This window comes from Leucoraja erinacea, chromosome 31 (genome assembly GCF_028641065.1).
Source record: "Leucoraja erinacea ecotype New England chromosome 31, Leri_hhj_1, whole genome shotgun sequence".
In the NCBI taxonomy this organism is placed as follows: domain Eukaryota; kingdom Metazoa; phylum Chordata; class Chondrichthyes; order Rajiformes; family Rajidae; genus Leucoraja; species Leucoraja erinaceus.
The window spans coordinates 1,382,835-1,403,673 of NC_073407.1; the positions used below are offsets into that span (position 1 = coordinate 1,382,835).

The following is a 20,839-nucleotide window of genomic DNA, read 5'->3' on the forward strand; positions in this document are numbered from 1 at the left end:
CCCCCCCCCCCCCCCCCCCCCCCCACGCAACCTCGCGTTGGAGGAACAGACCCGACGGGTCTGCACTTGGTCTAGTATACTTTTAAAACTCTGTGTGTGTGGATGTATGTCATTTTGATTTTGCCTGTGGTTCGTTACTCCGCGAAAACCAGACTCAAAAACACCGAGATTTTTACCATTTCACTAGCGATTTTACTTTTACATTTGCAAATCCATTCCTCATTAAATGTAGTCATTTTTCTGTACACATTTTTAATAAAATCCTCACCCCCCCCCCCCCCCCTCCAAATCGCAACTGTGCATTGTGGGAACAGACCCAATGGGTCTGAACTTGGTCTAGTACATAACTAAAACTCTGATCTTGTTATCTTCCGGACTTTCTATTTGCGCAAAAACAGTACACGATAGCACTACAATTTTTCGTCAACTCACTCACGGTTCTTCTTGGCCACGCGTGCACCAAGTTTACTCCGATCGGTTGACTGTTGTAAAAGTTATTGGGGTTTAGGAATCTTAAAAACCGTGCTTGCGCAGATCAATCTTCTCACCTGCCAGTCCAGTCCAATAATCTGCCACGCAGATTAGTCTCTTCTCCTGTCACTCCGCAGGATGGTCCGCCCCTTTCAGCACCACCCTGGGAAATGGGTTGAATTGGGGGACCAAGCCTCCCATGTGACTGGGACCCAACAGGTCCCACTTAGTCTGGTATATTACTAAAACTCTCATCTTGAGTGTGTATCTGTGAGTAAGTAAGGTGTTCTGTGGTGTGTTGTATCAAAGTTTTGTTCCGATTGATAGTATATTTTACCTTATTCACATTTTCAACTTTACAAAACCCCACTTTGAGAAAAATCAATTTAAGTTTCAGTGGCAGTTACAGCTATGACATCACAATAGGATCTTATTTACATAAACTGCCCGTCAGCCGTGCTCCACTCTTACAATGTTAACAGACAGGACTGCCAGTGCAATGAGAGATTTGTTACATTGTTGCAAGGAGAGGAAGTGGGGGAGGGGATGTGGAGAGGATTGTTGTTTAATGTTATTTAAACAGATAGAGAGAGGGGAGACGGGTTATGGAAGGAGGGAGGGTGTGACTGAGGGTAGGGGAAAAGAGAGGGAGGGAGGGAGGCCTATTTTCTATGTTTCTATGGGTTATTGATTGGGGACGATCAGCCATGATCACAATGAATGGCAGAGCTGGCTCGAAGGGCCGAATGGCCTCCTCCTGTACCTATTTTCTATGTTTCTAGGGTACAGAGGAGGAGGAGGGGCTGCAGGAGGATGAGGGGAAATGAGCCACTTGCACAGATGGGGCGGATATTGCTTAAGAAGGAACTGCAGATGCTGGAGAATTGAAGGTACACAAGAAAGCTGGAGAAACTCAGCGGGAGACTCCTCCCCTTCCTCAGTCCCCCTGCTGGCTCCTCACTTTTCCCAGCCTTCGGGCTCCTCCTCCTTTTTCCTTTCTTGTCCCGCCCCCATCAGTCTGAAGAAGGGTTTTGGCCCGAAACGTTGCCTATTTCCTTCGCTCCAGCTTTTTTGTGTACCTGGGGTGGATATTGCGTTGGGGGAACGGGGCCCAGCGGGTCCCACTTGGTCTAGTTATATTTAAAAAGCATGAGGATAACTACCTACAGATATGAATATAATTAAACATGAATTATGAGGTTAACATGCAATTGAAAAGTAAGCAGTATAGTGGGGTTTACTGTAAAAGGTTAACAGGAGTAAAGGCTATATAGCGCCCAGGTGTGGCCGCATCTAAACCATTGTGACAGGTCTGACCTCCCCACTTGAGGATGGATATACTTGCAAGAGCCTGTGAGTTTTTAAAAATGTAAAGTGATCAGTTATACAACTCGACCTACATGTTGACCAGGCAAGACATGCCTAGCAACAACCAGACACACCATGTTCAGCCAGAGACAAGCACACCAACAATAATCTGCAGACAAACAGACACTAAGCTGTGCAGAAAACAATGAGCTCACCAGCACAGACAGATAAGGCACACATGCATAACCCACACTCAGAAGATAGATGCTCTAGCCCCATGTATAGATAACCACACCAGACAGAAAGCCAAACACCTATCCAATCACACGCAGAGAGGCAGGCGCCCGTGCATGCATACGCAGAGGTAAACGATGCATGCACACGCAGGGGTCATCTCCCATGCAGTGCACGCATAGGCAGGCACCCGTGCATGCGTTTACTCTGAGACGCAGTGGGGCAGGGTCCCGGGGTGAGTGACGGCGGTGCCGGGGAGGCGGGGTCGTTGGGCAGAGGGGGGTGGGTCTGTGGGCGGGGTCCCGGGGTGAGTGACGGGTCCGCCAGCGCGGGCGCGGGCTGCATGGTGGAGGAGCAGCGCGACTGGGGGAGAGCGTCCGAGGTCTTCACCTTGAACAGAGTCAGCCCCGAACGGCAGCAGCAGCAGCAGCAGCGGCGCAGCGACATGGAGTCCGACCCCTCCGATCAACTCAAAGTGCGGCGCACCGAAGACAAAGGTAGAGGGGGGGGAGGGAGAGAGAGACGAGGGGGGGGGGGGGGGGAGGGGGGGGGGAGGGGAGGGGGGGGAGTGGCGGCGGCCGCCTGATGGGGGGAGGCCCCGCTCCCCCCACCCGCAGCCTAATGCTCAAGGGCGGCCACAGGGTTCACGACCGATCGGTTGGAACTGTCGACGACGGCGCTGGCAGTGGCTGCTCTCCCCCCTCATCCTCGATCAACCCTTCCCCTCATTCCCTAGTCCCCTGCCCTTCCCCCCTCCCACCCCCATCGCCCTGCCCCTCCCCACCCCCATCGCCCTGCCCCCTCCCCACCCCCATCGCCCTGCTCCCCTCCCCACCCCCACCCCCCATGTAGGATAGCATGTCTCATCAGCTGTTATGTAATTCTGGAAACAGAAGTCCTAACAGTAACTTGAGCAATATTGGGTTATTTGCTGTGTGAAAATTGTATTCTGTTAGAAGAATTTTCCAACTGGAGCAAATCTGGGGCGGGGCGGGGCGGGGGTGGTTTATAGTAGTGCTAGTGAGACAGCAGTTGGAAATTATGCAGGTTACTGAGGGAAATAATTGAACATATTATCGATCATTCGTGTTTCTTTTATTGGGCACTTATTCTCAGTAAATCCCAAAGTATAAATACTAATGATTAATTCAGCTGTGTTTGTTATTTCTTGCAAATGTCCTCTCTGGTTAAGATAGAGCCCATTAGGTTTTAATTTATTTGTTCATGGAATGTCACATTCCAATTTGCCAGTGATCTAACAAGGTAGTGAAGGATCAGTTGTATAGGTGCATTTGGCGTCACATCAGCCTGACAGTACGATGTCAGACTTCCTCCCCTGAAGGCCATTGGTTAAGTGGATGGGTTTTTCCACCACTATAATATTTTGTTTGTGATTCCAGATCATATGTAATAACCTGCGTTTAAATTCCCCGGCTGTCACAGTGGATTTCAAACTTGTGTCCTGTTTATGGTCCCGATCCTTAGCTTCTGGTGCAGTAATTTGATCACAATGCTACAGTAATAGGTTCAGATGAATGGGAGAAATGAGTTCAGTGGCACGTTTCAAAGGGGAATCGTACAAATGCTTCACTAACAAAACAATTGCACAAATGCAGACAAACTGCATTATTTCTTTAAGAAGATCTTAAACCAAAATGTCACCTATTCCTTTTCTCCAGAGATGTTGCCCGACCTGCTGAGTTACTCAAGCATTTTGTGTCTATCTTCCTTCTTGAAGAAGTCAGAGCAGACTTCATGGGCTGAGTGCACTCCTGTGGTGTTTTATTGCTCCTTGCTTCATTATGATAGCAGTCGTGTGAAGGGTGTTGGAATGTTTAGGTTTGTTAAACATGAAATGTAAATGCAGTTCCTTCTTGAACACATGTAAATGGAGATTATTGATCATTTTTTCCCCTAGCATAACCAACCTACATGAGCTGTTGACGATGAGTATTTTGGCTGTAGGTCTTCTTTCTGTGGCTGTTTTTTTTTGCGAATGTGTTTTAAGATCATGAAGCTGTATTCTCAAAGTTTCAGTAGCAGCGTTTAAATATCTGTATCAGCTGGAGTAACTCCGCTGATCAAGCAGCATCTCTGGAGAAAAGGAATAGGTGATGTTTCGGTTCAAGATCCTTCAGACAGAGTTAGGGGAGGGGGAAATGAGAGATAAGAAAAGGTACATAGAACAAATGAATGAAATGTATGCAAAAGAACAAATTAAATCAATGTATCAGGTTAGTTCTCTGAAGTAAGCAGCAGCTTTGTATCGGTCGGTGCCAGTGGCTCTTTGGTGAAGCTCCTCGCCCAACTTTGAAGGTCCTGAGTTTTGATCCACTCTATGTTAGCATGGTCCATGCTATGTCTGATACCTGCTTTTGACATTGCATTTAGTTGTGAGATTTCTCCCAATGGAATACCTTGTGACTGCGGGGGCACAGCACACCATGTACACTTATGGCAATGTTCTCCAGCAGAGATAGACAATGGAGATTGGGATAGGCTGGAGGCGGTGGCAGAGTGGAGAGAGACTGATATCCCGGATGGAAGATTGATGGGAATATGTGAAAAGAGATTAGTGTAAACTAATGTTTGATGGTTGGCATGGATCCAGTGGGCTAAAGGCCTGTATGTGTACTGTAACTATCTGACTCTCAGCTTGTTGCTAAGCTTAATTACCCGTACTTAATTACCTTGGTACCCATGTTACAGAACTAATCTGACCTGTGATCCATTACTTGTTAATGCCTCCTCTCATTCACAACCACAAGTAATTGTCTGAGTGTTACACAGTTTAAAATGTTTAAAAAGACAACATATAATTGCATACTTGGGTGCAAAGATTTAGATCGTGTGAAACGTTCCTCTCTCTCTTCACCACAACATTACACCCACCATGTCTTACTGAATCCTCGTAACGGTGCAGCTAAATCCTCTTGAATAAAAACTTTAAAGAAGTAAAGATTATTTCTTCACTCTTTTGTGCATTTACAAAAGTTGCTAATTTTCTGAAGCCGTTGACTGGTTTGGTAATCAGCTACCATCTGTTAAACAAATCTGGACATATCCTTAATAAAGTCCTGTGTATTTGAAACTAATTGAAACCTGGTCACTTGAAGTGCTGGGAGCCTCAAAATAGTCTGGCCTGCTGCTGCATTTCAACGGCCTCCTCTTAGTTTGGTTTAGTTTTGAGATACATCGCGGAAACAGGCCTTTCGGCCCACCGTGTCCGCGCTGACCAGCGATCCCTGCAAACTAACACGACCCTACACACAATTAGGGCAATTAACAATTGTACCAAGCCAATTAATCTACAAGCCTGTACTACTTTGGAGTGTGGGAGAAAACAGAAGCTCCCAGAGAAAACACACACAGGTCACGGGGAGAACATACGAACTCTGTACAGCGGTAGCTAGGATTGAACACGGGCCACTGGCGCCGTAAGGAAGCAAATCTACCACTGCGCCACTGTGCTGCCCAATACAAGCAGAAATAAAGCACCCATTTAGAAGAGGTGATTCACTGTTGCCTTATCAATACTCCCTCCTATGATTTCCGGGCACATTGTTATTGTTTTGTGTCAACTGTCAATGTATAATTCATTGTGTTTTCTTTTAAAAAATGCATTAGTGGAGATTAGGCTAGATTGGACAAATGTGAATGATGTCTTTGCATGATAATGGCTCTTAGATTCACTTATGAGAATGGGGTTCCAAAGCTGGGGACTGTTAGATAGTAATAAAGCATTCGATTAAAACTTTTTTACCTGTGCAGTGGTTAAAGAGTGCAACTAGTTACTGCAAGGAATAATTGGGTAGGCACCCATCTTATGTGGAAGCCAGGTTGTCGATGGGAAAGTGGGCAGATTATTCAGATGTGTTTCAGGATTGGATGCACTCTGGACTGTGAGAGCGTATGAGGAGTTGGGCCAGGTATATGTTCCTTGACTGCCACTTCTATGCTGCAAAGCTTGAATTGTTTAAACATCATTCATCAGAGAGTATGCTCAAAAGGCTAGCCTTTTTGGAAGACGAGAATACAAGATTGTGTTGCAGCTATACAAAGCCCTTTAGACCACACCTCGGAGATCTTTGTTTCTTCTCTCACTGCAGGTGAGGTCCCAGAGGACTGGAGAGTGGCCAATGTTGTTCCCTTGTTTAAGAAGGGAAATGGAGAGAATATAGGGAACTATAGGCTGGTAAGCTTCACATCAGTGGTAGGGGAACTATTGGAGAGAATTCTTTGAGATTGGATTTACCCTCATTTGGAATAGAATGGGCTAATTGGGGACAGTCAGTACAGCTTTGTATGTGGCAAGTCGTGTCTTACTAAAGGGCCTGTCCCATGAGCATGCAACCTGCATGCGGCAAGCGCGACCAAACCGGAAGTGGGGGCCGCGCAGATGTTGAGTGATCCCCGTACAGGGCCGGTCCCACCAGCATGCACCTGCATGCGGCGAGCTCGACCAAACCGGAAGTGGGGGCCGCGCGGAGGTCGAGTGAGTGACGTGAAGTCCGCGTGACGTATGCCGTCAAGACGCTGCGTACGGCGTCGAGACTCTGCGCACACCCGTTGAGGTGGTATGTACGGCTTTGAGGCAGCTGCGGGCCGGCATGCCATTGCCACATGGAATTTTTGAACACGGTCAGTTTTTCGGTGCCCCGCGCGATGTCGGGACCAGCTCCGCACAACTCCATATGGCTCCGACGAAGTGGGACTGGGCCCCGCGAGGCCGTACGGCTCAAGCGACCATGTTAGGTGAAGAGGTGATGAAGGAGATTGATGAAAGTAGGGTGATGGATGTTGTCTACATGAATTTTAGTAAGGCTTTTGATAATGACCCTGATGGCAGACTGATCCACGAGATTAAGATCCATGGAATTCACAATGACTTATTCGTATGGATTCAGAACTGGCTTATTCATAGAAGACAGAGGGTTGTGGTGGAAGGAAGATATTCTGGTAGGAGATCTGTGACCAGTGGAGTTCTGCAGGGATCTGTGCTGGGACCTCTGCTGTTTATGATATACAAATGACTTTTTCGTAAATGTAGATAGGTTGGTGAGTAAGTTTGCTGATGACATCAAAATTTGAGGAGTTGCAGACAGTGATTAAGTCTGTCCGAAGATACAGCGATATATAAGATCAGTTGCAGAAATGGCAGATTAAGTTTAATCCAAGAATGTATGAGGTGTTGCACTTTGGGAGGTTGAATGCAAGGAGAGAGTATACAGTTAGTAGCAAGACCCTGAACAGCGTCTTTATAAACTTGGATTCCAAGTTTATAATCCAGTGAAGGTGGCAGCACAAGTAGACATGTGGTATGTTTGCCTTCATTGTTAGGGGCATCGAGTATAAGAGGCAGGAAGTCATGATGCAGCCACATAGGACTTTGGTTAAACAGCATTTGGACTATTGCGTACAATTCTGGTTGTCCCATTACAGGAAGGATGTGGAGAGAGTGCAGAGGAGGTTTACCAGAATACTGCCTGGATTAGCGGATTTCAACTTCAAGGAGAGGTTGGATAAATGTGGATTGATTTTTTTGGAATGTCAAAGGGGGTGGGGGGTTGATAGAAGTGCAAGGAATATGGCCCAAACAATGTGGGCTGAAGGGCCTGTTCCTGAGCTGTACTTGGTTTAGTATTAGTTTAGAGACACAGCGAGAAAACAGGCCCTTTGGCCCACTGGGTCCACACTTATCAGCGATCCCCACACATCAACACTATCTTACTACACACATTAGGGACAATTTATACTTATACAAAGCCAACTAACCTACAAACCTGTATGTCTTTGGAGTGTGGTAGGAAACCGAAGATCTCGGAGAAAACCCACACCGTCACGGGGAGAATGTACAAATTCCGTGCAGACAGCACCCGTGGTCAGGATCGAACCCGAGACTACTACTGCAAACGCTGTATGGCAGAAACTCTATTGCTGTGCCACCATGCTGCCCTGTTCGCTGTTGATGCTGTTCTCTGTTCTATACACTGCACCACACTATAGAAAGGATCTTGGAGAAATGCAATATCAGAGCGTACCTGGATAGTTAAGTTACTGCAAGAGAGATTGCAAAAATGTTGGTTTAGAACATAGAATAGTACAGCACAAACAGTGCTTTTCAGTCCACAATATCGGTGCCAAAGCTAAATCCTCAACCTTCTATCAGGTCTCCCCTCAATCCTTGACACTTCAGAAAAAGCAATCCAATTATGGCCAAACTCTTCTCATCGCTCCTTTGTGAGCTGATACCCTCTAATTCGGGCATTGTTCTGGTAAACCTGTACCCTTTCCAGAGCCTCCATCTTTATTGTAATGGGATGACCAGGACTGAACAAAATACCCCAAATGTGGCAAAAGCAAAGATTTATAAAGTTGCGGCATGACTTACTGACTTACAATCGCATATTTTCTCCCTAAATCCTAAAATGGCAAACTGAGGAAGACACCAGGTCATTTCTAAAACTAGGATCATGGCATATCTGTGACACAATTCCATAACCTTGCTCGCCTGATTTTTCTCAGAGTCTTTGGTTACAAATAATCCAACAATCTTATATTGAATGAGAAAAAGGGAAGAGTTCAAACATCCACAACTCGTTGTCATTCCCGGAAGCCCCTGCTCCAATTTTTACCCTGACCCTCTGCCAGACCCCCTAAACAGTTGAAATTGGAGAGTATCCTGTTTCCTCCAATATCTTGACATTTTTATTTTAAATCGCCCCTGGATTTTACATTTCCTGGGTTTTAGTGAAAAAATGTGATTGTAAAATGTGATTGTCAGGAAGTCATGTCGCAACTTTATAAAACTTTCCTCCACTATGCAAATCCCAGGGTGCTATTTTGAAGAGCAGGGAAATTATCTTGCCTTGTCATATTTGACTTCAATTAACTTCTCTTATGATCTCGTATGAATGTGAATTTTCTGCATTCAAACAATGACCAGACTTCAAAAACACTGCTTTTGGCACATCCCAACACTGTGTAAGGCGCTGTAGAAATACGCGATTTTCTATTGATATGTGTGACACTGAAAGCTAAGACGGAAGTTAAGAGAGTTGGGTCTCTTAAGTGCAGACACAGGCAAAGGGTTTTTTTGATAGGCAGATGATTAAAACTGGAGATGTGAGACAAAAGAATAGAAGGGTTGGTAATTGTGAAACATAGAAAACAGATGCAGGAGGAGGCCATTCGGCCCTTTGAGCCAGCACCGCCATTCATTGTGATCATGGCTGATCGGCCCCAATCAATAACCCGTGCCTGCCTTCTCCCCATATCCCTTGATTCCACCAGGCCCTGGAGCTCTATTTAACTCTCTCTTAAATCCATCCAGTGATTTGGCCTCCACTGCCCTCTGGCAAGAAATTCCACAAAAAACCAGAGGAAGGAATGTGTGGAGTGGGAGGGACAAAGTAGTCCAGGTGGGTACTGGACCTGAGAGGGAGGAAGGAAGGGGGGGGGGGGGGGGGGGGGGGGGGGATTTGGGGGAGAAAGGGCAGGGTGAAGGGTGGTGGTTAGAGGTTACCTAAAATTTGATAATTCAATGTTCATGCCATTGTTGTGAGCTACCCAACTGGAATGTGACATGCTGTTCCTCCAGTTTGTATGTGGCTTCACTCTGGCAATCGAGGAGGCCCAGAACTGAAAAGTCAGTATGGGAAGGGGAGTTAAAATGGTTAGAAATTGGGAGATCCATTAAGTGTTCAGCGAAACGTTCCCCGAGTCAACGATTGGTCTCACCAAGGTGGTCACATAAGGAACACCGGATGCAATAGCTGAGATTAGAGGAGGTGCAACTCTGTCTCACCTGGAAGGACAGCTGGGGTCGCTGGATGGAGGCGAGGGAGGAGGAATAAGGACAGGTGTTACCTCTCTTGTGGTTGCAGGGGAAAGTACATGGGTAGGGGGTGGTTTGGGTGGGAGGGGGTGAGTGATCCAAGGAGTTCTGCAGTCCCTGCAGAACGAGGTAGAGATGTGAAGATGTGACTGGTGGTGGGGTCATGGTGGAGGTGATGGAAATGTTGGGGGATGATGTGTTGGATATGGAGCTGGTAGGGTGAAAGGTGAGGACCAGGGATACTCTAATCATGTTCTGTCTGGGGGGGGAGGGGGAGTGAGAGTGGAACTATGGGACACAGAGGTGGCATGGGTAGGTGGGAGAAAGGGGGGAAGAGGGAAGAAAGAACCACATTTACTAAAGAAAGAGGACATCTCAGATGCCCTAGAATTGAAAACCTCACCTTGGGAGCAAATGCGGTGGAGTCAGAGGAATTGAGAGGGAGGGTGGGAGGAAGATAACCAGGTTACATTGGGAGTTGTTTACTGGATAATTCTGGTTGTAATTGCCTCATTGTCAATGTTGCCATTTGTTGCCAAGAAGCTGAGTGCTGGAATTCCCACACCCCCCAGTAAAGCTATCTGTCTTTCTAACACTTTGTTCCTCCTTAATAAGTGGCTAAGTTTGGTGTCAAATTTTGTGCAGAGCATTCATTACATTGAAGGCTCTATATAGGTTCATGTTGGAGCAAGTTTCTGTCGCCTTCCAAGTGTGTGGAATGTGCATTGGAGGCTGGGAAATCTTTATTTCCAAAACGTTGCCAGTATTCAACTCTTAAATGTGACACAAGAAAGCCACTGGCTGGGGAAATGGGTGTAAGTCGTGAAGGCTGCTTTTGTGCACAGATAAACTGGAACCAGGGGCATGGGGCCAGATGCTCAATGGGAGGGAACATTTTACATGTTACACTTCTGCAATCCATCAGGAAACAAATAGACCAGCTGTGTGTGGTGGGGGAAGAAGGAAGGAAGGGAAATTGTTCCCATACTGCTGGGCACAGACTATAATATTGGTTCAGTTTCCAGATCCCCACACACTGGCACTATCCTACACACACTGGGAACAACATGCTATTTTATAAAGCCAACTAATTAATCTACAAACCTGTACATCTTAGGAGTGTGGGAGGAAACCAGATCATCCGTGGAAAACCCACACAGGTTACGGGGAGAACGTACAAACTCCCTACAGACAGCACCCATAGTCAGCATCAAACCCAGATCTCTGGCGCCATGAGGCTGCAATCTACTGCTGCACCACGTGGCAAATATAGCACTGAAAAAATCTAGTTTGCAAGACACAAAATCGTTCTTTCCCACTCAGTGTTACTTATGTCACACAGACTAAAGAATGCAAGTGGCAGCATTTTAAATTGGAAGTTTTTAATCCATATACGTGTAGTGTGTGCTTAAAATAGTGCACCACACAGTTTTTAGTTGTAAGTTCTTGTGTGAAACAAAAGTGAATAATTTATGATGTACTGAACAGATGTCTGGATAATAATAGTGTCAACTGCTCTACATCGGTGAGACCAAGCGCAGGCTTGGCGATCGCTTCGCCCAACACCTCCGCACAATTCGCATTAATGAATGAATGAATGAATGAATGAAAACGTTATTGTCATTCAGATATACACCTAGACACAGTGCACCTTGAACGAAATTTTGTTGCATTTGACACTCCAAAATCAGGTAATAGTAAAAGTGCTAGGTGCGTCCATAAAAATGCCTCATGTGCATGGTTCTGTAAAATAAATATATATAAAAAGTTTTTAAAAAGTGTCTATATTTAAAAAGTTCTAGCCTCGGTTTTGTTGATTGTTCAATAATCTTATAGCATTTTTGTCTACTCTGGATTTAAAAAAAATGCAAATCATCGTGATAGTTCCATTGTTGGGCAAGAGTGCATATTGGTTGAATGACATTGCATGTGTGACGAGCTGCCATTGTTGGGACACCTATTGCTGTGGAAACCACCATGCTTTCATCAAGTTAAATACATGTAAACTGGTCATTTATCCTGTCAACAAAAGCATAACTTAAATATTGTTCTTGCCACTATTTTTGGTTTGTATTGAACTTCAACTCCATGGGTGCTGTGTCCATATTATCATTGGATGTGTTTTAAATTAAGCTTTCATGGCTGTGATTATAGACATGCCCAGGACAGGGAGGGGAGGGGAGGGAAGACCGAAGCAAAATCGTAACAACTCAAAAGAATGACAACTTGGCTAGTGGCCCTTTAACACATACCACAGGCCATCACGACTGACTGACAGAAAAACAAGAGACTGCGATAGTGATCTGTAGGAAGGAACTGCAGATGCTGGTTTAAACCGAAGATAGACACAAAATGTTGGAGTAACTCAGCGGGACAGACAGTGAGTTTAAGTTGTCCAGTGGTGAGGTGAAGCGGTTTGATAACCTCCAATCTCCAAGGAAAATTGCTCAAGGATTGCCTTTGTGGGTTTCCCCGTGTGGTTTAGCATGCGCCTCTTTTAGTCAAATTATGTACTGCACATTGGGAATATTTATATCAATCTCAGCCACTGGGAATTTGCTGCTTCTAGCCTAACTGCCCTCAAAGTAATCCCCAACCCAGCAATCAGTTCATGTGTTCTACTTGACTTGCCCATATGTTGATTGTACCTCAGTTGTCTTAATTGCTTATTGTGTAATCTTAAATAATGCCTTTGTACAGTGTGGCATCAAAATCTGTTTACCATCTTTGTTTTACAGGAAAGTCCAAAAACAATCTTGGATGTTGCGGAATGATCTTGGTTATCATTTCTTTCTTCTTAATGCTCATCACGTTCCCCTTTTCCATTTGGTTATGCATTAAGGTAAGGCAACCAAAATATAGAGGCATCAAACTGCTTTCAAAGTACTTAATGGCAGCTCTGCACGATACATCACGGGTAACTTCTGTTAAAGGCCATCTGTCAGAAACTAACTAGAATCATAGAATTATTCCAGAACGTGGAAGTCATTTTACCTAGTTTTACCAGCTACAGGTTGAGCAGTGATATCAGCTGCGTATCCCTTTTTTTCTCTCCCATATCCTTGCAAACTATACTCCCTTGTACCTGAGTAGGAAAGAACTGCAGATGCTGGTTTAAATCGAAGGTAGACACAAAATGCAGGCATCATCTCTGGAGAGAAGGAATGGGTGACATTTCTTCGGTCTGAAGAAGGGTCTCGAACCGAAACGTCACCCATTCCTTCTCTCCAGAGATGCTGCTTGCCCCGCTGAGTTACTCTAGCATTTTGTGTCTACCTCCCTTGTACCTATCCACCTTACTTTTGAAAGCTTTAATTATTTCCTTTTCCACTGTGTTTACAGACAGCAAGCTCCCACTCTTACCTACTTGGTATTTCTTTTATTTCTTGGTTGGCTTTTGTGCTTCTGTTGAATATCTTCCCCGTCACCCCTCTCTCCACCACAATCAGCCTGAAGAACGGTCCCAACCCGAAATGTCACCTATCCATGTTCTTCAGGAATGCTGCCTGACCCGCTAATTTACTCTCGCACTTTGTGTCTGCAGTTCCTTGTTTCTAAACTTATACCTGATGTGTGAACTATTTGCTAATGGGAGCACAGTGCCGCAGCTCTCAGCCTGAAGAAGAGTCTTGACCCGAAACGTCACCTATTCTTTCCTTCCAGCGATGCTGCCTGTCCCGCTGAGTTACTCCAGCATTTTGTGTCTATGTTCCCGGCGGTAGAATTGCTGCCTTACAGCACCATAGACCCAGGTTTGATACTGACTATGTCGGTACAGAGTTTGTACGTTCTCCCCATGACAACATGTGCTTTCTCCGGGTGCTCCGGTTTCCTCCCACACTCCAAAGGCGTACAAATTTGTAGGTTAATTGGCTTTGGTAAAGATTGTAAATTATCCCTAGTTTGTAGGATAGTGTGAGTGTACAGGAATCACTGGCCGGCGCAGACTCGGTGCGCTGAAGGGACTGTTTCTCCACTGCATCTCTTCAACTAATTTAAAAAGGCGTAGGCTCATGTTTACTGTTTATTGACAACCTGGGTTCTGTAAAAGGAACCTCGACAATTAAAAGGAACAAAAGAAAGTGGAGCCTTATGTCTTTAGCTATCTCTTGTTCCAGTCCTTGGGCTTTCAAATTAATCAAGTTCCAATTATGATATTCAGTTGTTACATATAAACTATAAATAGCTACTTGTAAATGGCACTATGACCATCCTGAATTGGGCCTGGAGGAAAATGTAATGCTTGTGTCAGCATTTTATAGTGTGAAAGATTTATAGTATTAAAGTAGACACACATGGCTGCAGTAACTCTCCGGGAGAGGTGGTATCCCTGGGGATCATGGATAGGGGACGTTTCGGGTCGGGATCCCTGTTGGGATTGATTAATAAAGTAAGAGTGCAGGCAGTCTCTGTTGGACAAACCAGACGGAGTCCCAAGCTCGTGCTTCTCTCAGACATGGCTTTGTTGTGTGGGGTGATAATAACTGAGAAAAATGGGGGGGGGGGGGGGGGGGGGGGGGGGTGGGGGAAGTGTTTTTGAAAGCATTGCAGTGAAAAATAATCATTTTCCTTAAATCCAGTAGTCGTGGATTTAACTGCAATGAATCCTTGGCATCGCACACAATTACATAGTTGATGTGCAACAGCCTTGATGTTGCTATGTGCGCTCTGCATTAAGTGAGGCTGCTTCAGAAAGTGCTCGTTCAGTCTAGTACTGGCCACACATTCTGTGTTCACCGTTGCTGCAAAATCAGACATGCAGTTCTAAAGAGAATAAGATAGACACAAAATGCTGGAGTAACTCAGCAGGACAAGCAGCATCTCTGGAGAGAAGGAATGGGCGACGTTTCGGGTTAAGACCCTTCTTCAGACTCCGTAAAGATAATAAGATCTTCCGCTGCTGTTTGCATTCACCTAATGTCGGCGAGCAGAGGCTTTTGATGTTTTCTCGCTCCCTGCACTTGATTTGGCACGCTCATGTACAAAGAAAAGCTCCCTCTGCTATGCTCTGGTGGTATGCTTAACCCCAACCTCAACATAGCAGCATTATATGAATTTTCCCAGCACTGAGCCTCTGAGATTCTTTGAGAAGTAGGTTAACGACTCATTGCAACACTGCAGAATGAGAAGTGGTCAAGCCAAATTGCACAGTGGTTTCAGATGTTACCAATGAACATTTATTATTGCCGTACCAGGCCATGGTAGCGGTGGGAGTTGCAGATTCAGTTATTTCTCACTTTTTTGTTGGTCTTCAATTCCTGTCAATGTGGGCTTTTATGTGGATCCTGAGAATAGGTATAGTAAACGGAAAGAAAATGGAATATGTAAGAAGGAACTGCAGATGCTGGTTTACACCGAAGATAGACACAAAATGTTGGAGTAACTCATCGGGTCAGGCAGCATCTCTGGAGAAAAGGAATAGGCAAGGTTTCGGGTCAAGACCTTTCATCAGACTTGGGAGGGGTGACGATCCAAAACGTCACCGATCCCGTTCACTGGAGATACGGCCTGACCTGCTGAGTTACCCCAGGATTTTGTGCCTATAACAAAATGGAATATGCAGGCAACACTTTTTTTTTTTCTTTCTCTCATCACAGATTGTCAAGGAGTATGAGCGAGCTATAATATTCAGGCTTGGTCGAATTGTAGCAGGAGGAGCTAAAGGGCCAGGTAAGTGCAAGAAAATAATTAGGTATTTATCTGTTACTCTCTGCCACAACATTAATTATTATTCTTTAAAAGCCAGAAGTTCACATATAATTCTTCTGATGTGTGTACTTTCTGTTCTCCTCCTGAATTTTGATTATGTTTTAGTGTCAACGTTTAACTCTTGCACAAAAACCCAATTGGGAGCCACGGACATTTCAAGCATTAAACTGATGCTAGTCCCATACGTGTGATTGATCACTGCTAGTTGAGGACATGGATAGTTTGGGGGACAAGCTGTAGACTACTTGGTATTGCTCGGCATTTTGCTTGTGATCGTTACTCTGATCTTGTGCCAGGGTGTGCATGGCAAAGGATTGGAGATTCATTGATTTCATTGGTGCTACTAGGCCTGTGAATTAGGACACGAGGGCAAAGTAAAGTTGCTTGTCTGTTTCCTTGGTTTTAATGCTTTCAATTAAATCTTTTAACTCTTTTTATTTTTTTTACCTCCGAGTTAATAGTTTGTAGATGTCTCTGAATGCCAGAGATATTAAACAAACTTTTAACTCCAGGGATGCCTTTGACAGAAAGTAAAGCCTTACCTCTGCTTTCTTCTGTCGGAGGTGTTCGAGGGGCAAGGCCTCTGCATCACTACACCAGGATCAGGTGTGGAAAGGCAGTCAGATGAAGCAATCACATCCAGCCCAGGTGAATGAGGGAACCATGGGCAGAGGTTCCTTGCGATGCATCTATTCAACGTGAGCTGGCCAACTCTGTAAATAGTTGCATATAAATCAATAATATCAAACCGTGTCAGAGGGTAGTTCTATAAGGTGAATTCATGAAGTCTCTTCACGCACCCTATCTAGATATTTCCTTTTATAAATTGTATTTATTCACTGACCGTTCATAGTTTGCAATAAGAGATGGTTAATATATGTAAACAATATCTATAAAAGGCACCCATTCTTAAGATGCTTAAAGATACACAGAGGCATCCTTGCATCGTGCATGCTTTCTTAGGGCCTGTGCTCTGAAGATGGTCTGGCTGGACTACATAAAGTTGCATGATTACTAAACGTAAGCAAAACAAAATTGCACAGCTTTGTCAAGCTACTTTCTGCAAAAAGAACTCTTATCTTTCAACAATTCGATGTACTGCTGCTTTTTAAAAATGTTCTCCTCTCCTCTCAAGGCACTGACTCGCGGTGGGGTTTGGTTTTACGTGCGCTGTCAGGCCCTCAGGTACCTCGCCCAAGTGGCCATTCTTAACTTCCTAACGCTGTGATTTTTTCTGTGCTGTTCTGATGCAGCAATCCTTTCTGGTTTTGTAGTGATGCGTGGTGCAATTGCGACCATTTTGTTAACTATCTACACTCCCCAAAATTTCTCTCTAAATCTCTGTTGCACAATTAAATCCTTCTATCATTTTGCACAATTGCAAAGTTCATGCAAAAATGCAGCAGCACATTTTTTTGATTCCATGTCATACATATTATTGTTAAACACACTGCAGAAGACTTCAATAAAATTTTCCAGAACTGATTTGGAGGGACTGATCTTGTACAAGGCATATTTCTCCATCCAACGCAGTACCAAGAAAGACCCTTTATCGGTATGTGCTGAGGAAGGAAGAATAGTTGCAATATTATTTTAAAATATAACTTTGAGGGAAAGTGGCAGGTACAGACCTCTTCCCCCTGCAACAGCACCGCTGGGGACCGTGTGTCCAAGTGTCCTGTATTTGAGGTCACTGGATGTTGGTCTCCTCCTGGAAGAATGTTTCCTATAAACGATTCAATGCATTATTTCACACAACCTGTGATATTGTTTTTGCAGTGACAGTACGTGCAATCCATTCATTTCTAGTCATACATTGTAGTTTAGTTTGGTTATACATTGTCTCTTAGTTTGGAGGTTCAGCGAGGAAACAAGCCCTTTGGCTCACCGGGTCCACACCAACCTGCGATCCCTGCACACTAACACTATCCTACACACACTAGGGACAATTTACAAACTTGTAACAGAACCTACAAACCTGCATGCCTTGGGGTGTGGGAGGAAACCAGAAATTCTGGGGAAAACCCACGCATGTCACGGGAAGAACGTACAAACGCCATACCATGCACCCGTAGTCAAGATCACAATGTTTGGCATAGACATTGAGGGACCAAAGTAGTGTTCCTGTGTTGTGCTATGTTACAGTCAATAAAACCATAACATAAGATGAGCAATCTCATTCCTATTATGAAAACAATACATACGATCTACCTTCCCGTATGGAAAGGTGCTTGGTGTGGTACACATGGTAGTCTGTTTCAATGCTTCCTACCCTGGCAGCTCAGCCCCAAATGGTTCCTTCTGTTGGTAGAGTAGCAGCTAAGCAGGGGCTGGTGTTGAGTGAGCTATACTCTGTCTACTCTCATCTACACCACCCTGTAGACTTTACATACAGCATTGAAACGGGCCCTTCAGCCAAATGAGTCCACCCCGACCAGCGATAAGCAGCAATCGCACTATCCTACCCTAGGGACAAATTACAGAAGCCATTTAACACGTCTTTGGAGTGTGGGAGGAAACCGGAGCACCTGGAGAAAACACACGGTCACAGGGAGAACATACATACTCCATGCAGACAGCACCTGTACTAAGGATTGAACCCAGTAACTGTACCGCTGCACCACTGTGCCGCCCAGTACCCCACCCTGTAAGTTAGGGATAATTGTTATTTTCTTCCCCTAACTGTGTTAGAATGAAATTGAAAACAAAACATTGCATGTCAATACCTCAGTAATTTATGTGACAGTTTTGGTGGAATATTGGTTGCTCTGAATGTGAACTAAACGATAACCTGCATATTGACAGTGCAGTTTTAAATCTTAACTAGACCAAGTGCAGATCTTAACTAGACCAAGTGCAGAACTAGACCAATTTTAACTAGACCATCTGTTCCTCCAACGCGCGTTTGCGGGGGGGGTGGGGGAATCTTAATTGTTCCTGAAACTGCTGCCCCTCGTGCTATTGATGTCAGCGCTACTTCTTATAGTGGACCTTTCCTTTAGTTTCCATTCCCTCATCTTTGGTTCTCATATGGGTAGAGATTTCAAGCAGGTAGACGTCAGATTTCAATGTACGAGAGAGGCATAATCTGCGGCGCATATCCCTGCTTTTGGCACCCTGTGTACTCCCAAGTGTGGCCAGCTACTCTATATTGCTTCAACTAAGTTTTATATTGTACATTCCCTACTGCCCCTTCTTAGATTCTTGTCCTGTGGTGGTTTCTGAAGTGAGATGGGGGGGGGGATGTAATAACAAGATGTGTAGGAAAGAACTGCAGATGGTGGTTTAAACCAAAGATAGGCACAAAACGCTGGAGTAACTCAGCGGGACAGGCAGCATCTCTGATCTCTGGAGAGAAGGAATGGGTGACGTTTCGGGTCGAGACCCTTCAGACCGCAGAAGTGTCTCGACCAAGAAAGGTCTCGACCCGAAACGTCACTCATTCCTTCTCTCCAGAGATGCTGCCTGTCCCGCTGAATTACTCTAGCGTTTTGTGTATATCTCTTGTAATAACAAGATATTTGGGGCACCTAAACTGGAAAGTGAAATGCACTTTATAATGCAAGATGACACTGAATGGTAAAAATATTTTCAACCCTGTGGTGAGTCAGCTGTGACTATCTTGACCAATGCTCAACAGCATCCAATGGCTGATTTGTGCTTGTATCAGCTGAGATTAGTGTGGGGAAATAGTACTTTCTTTTCTCAAGTAACTTGATATTTTAAATGCCCTTCAGTGGATGATAAAAGACCATTCAATTTAGGGTTAGAGTCACACAATGTGGAAATTGGCCCAGCTTGCCCACACCGGCCAACAATGTCCCAGCTACACTAGTCCCACTTGCCTGCGCTTGGTCCATATCCCTCCAAACCTGTTCTATCCATCTACCTGTCTAACTGTTTCTTAAATGATGGGATAGTCCCAGCCTCAACTATCTCCTCTGGCAGCTTGTCCCATACACCCACCGCCCTTTGTGTGAAAAAGTTACCCCTTGGATTCTGATTAAATCTTTTCCCCTTCACCTTGAACCTATGTCCTCGATTCCCCTACTCTGAGCTAGATTGTGTGGATTTGACCATTTTTACGATATTCGGGGGAAACAGGAGGGTATTTCTGCTGAACTAGTGGGGATAATCCAAAACTACACAGTCGTTTTCATGAGCAGGGCGAATTTGGATACTCCTCCATAAATAGCACACTGGCTTTCCTTCAGCCTTTTGCTTTTACTAAAATAGTTCATTTTTGTGGAGAAAATATTACTGTAGAGCAACATTGTGCCTACAATATGGCTCATGGAAACAGGGAGGCAGGTGGTGCAGCGGTAGACATACAGTGCCAGGGACCCGAGTTTGATCCTGACCATGGGTGCTGTCTGTGCAGAGTTTGTACGTTCTCCCTGTGGGGTTTTCTCCGGGAGCTCCGGTTTCCTCCCACATTCCAAAGATGTACAGGTTTGTAGGTTAATTGGCTTGATATAATTGTCAATTGTCCCTATTGTGCAGGACTGTGCTAGTGTGCGGAGATCGCTGGTCGACATGGTGGGCCGAAGGGTCTGCTTTTGCACTGTATCACCAAACTAAACTAAACAATAGTTAACATACTTACAGTAAAGGAATCTTACTGGGTTGTAGGTTAATTGACTTCTGTAAATTATAAATTGTCCCCAGTGTGTGTAGGATAGTGCTTGTGTGCTGGTCAGCGTGGTGTCGCTGGGCCGAAGGGCCTGTTTCTGCGCTGTATCTCAAGTCTAAAGAATCTGTGCTGGGGCCTCAGCTCTTCACACTATATAGAAATGACTTGCATGAAGGCACCAAGGGTATGGTTGCTGAATTTTCTAATGATACAAAGATAGGTAGAAAAGTAAGCTGTAAAGGAGGCTGCAGAGAACATGGATGGAATAAGTGGCAAAGGTCTGGGAAATGGACCATGGTGTTGGAAAGTGTGTAGTTGCCCATTTTGACCGGACGAGAGGATTTGGCAGACTGGAGCATACGTGGGTATTCTGCACTGCAATTTAATTCATATCACTTACTTTGCAGTAACATACCTCATTAAACTGGGAGATCGGAATGAAAGATTGTTTTCAATTAGTATAATGACTGGAGCATTTTGCTTCTGGCTGCTAATCTAGGATCAGTCACTGACTTGTATATCAATTTACCCGATTTATGCAAACCAAATAGAGCATTGCACACATTTGTGCCTTGATCAGACATGCACAGATAATCTAAATGCAGAATGGCCAAGTATTTAGTTACGCTTGAAAAATAACGTAAAAG

General features: G+C 44.8%; 1 protein-coding gene across 1 annotated transcript in view; it reads left to right on the top strand.

Annotated features, from left to right (window-relative positions):
* Window positions 1-2,313: 2,313 nt before the first annotated feature.
* The window catches only part of LOC129711821 (stomatin-like), a 46,913-nt gene continuing 28,387 nt past the window's right edge, over window positions 2,314-20,839 (top strand). Inside the window, exons 1-3 of the mRNA XM_055659757.1 lie at window positions 2,314-2,510; window positions 12,589-12,692; window positions 15,448-15,520. Of these exons, the coding sequence (XP_055515732.1) occupies window positions 2,357-2,510; window positions 12,589-12,692; window positions 15,448-15,520 (331 nt within the window). The 5' untranslated portion in view covers window positions 2,314-2,356. The remainder of the gene's footprint in view (window positions 2,511-12,588; window positions 12,693-15,447; window positions 15,521-20,839) is intronic.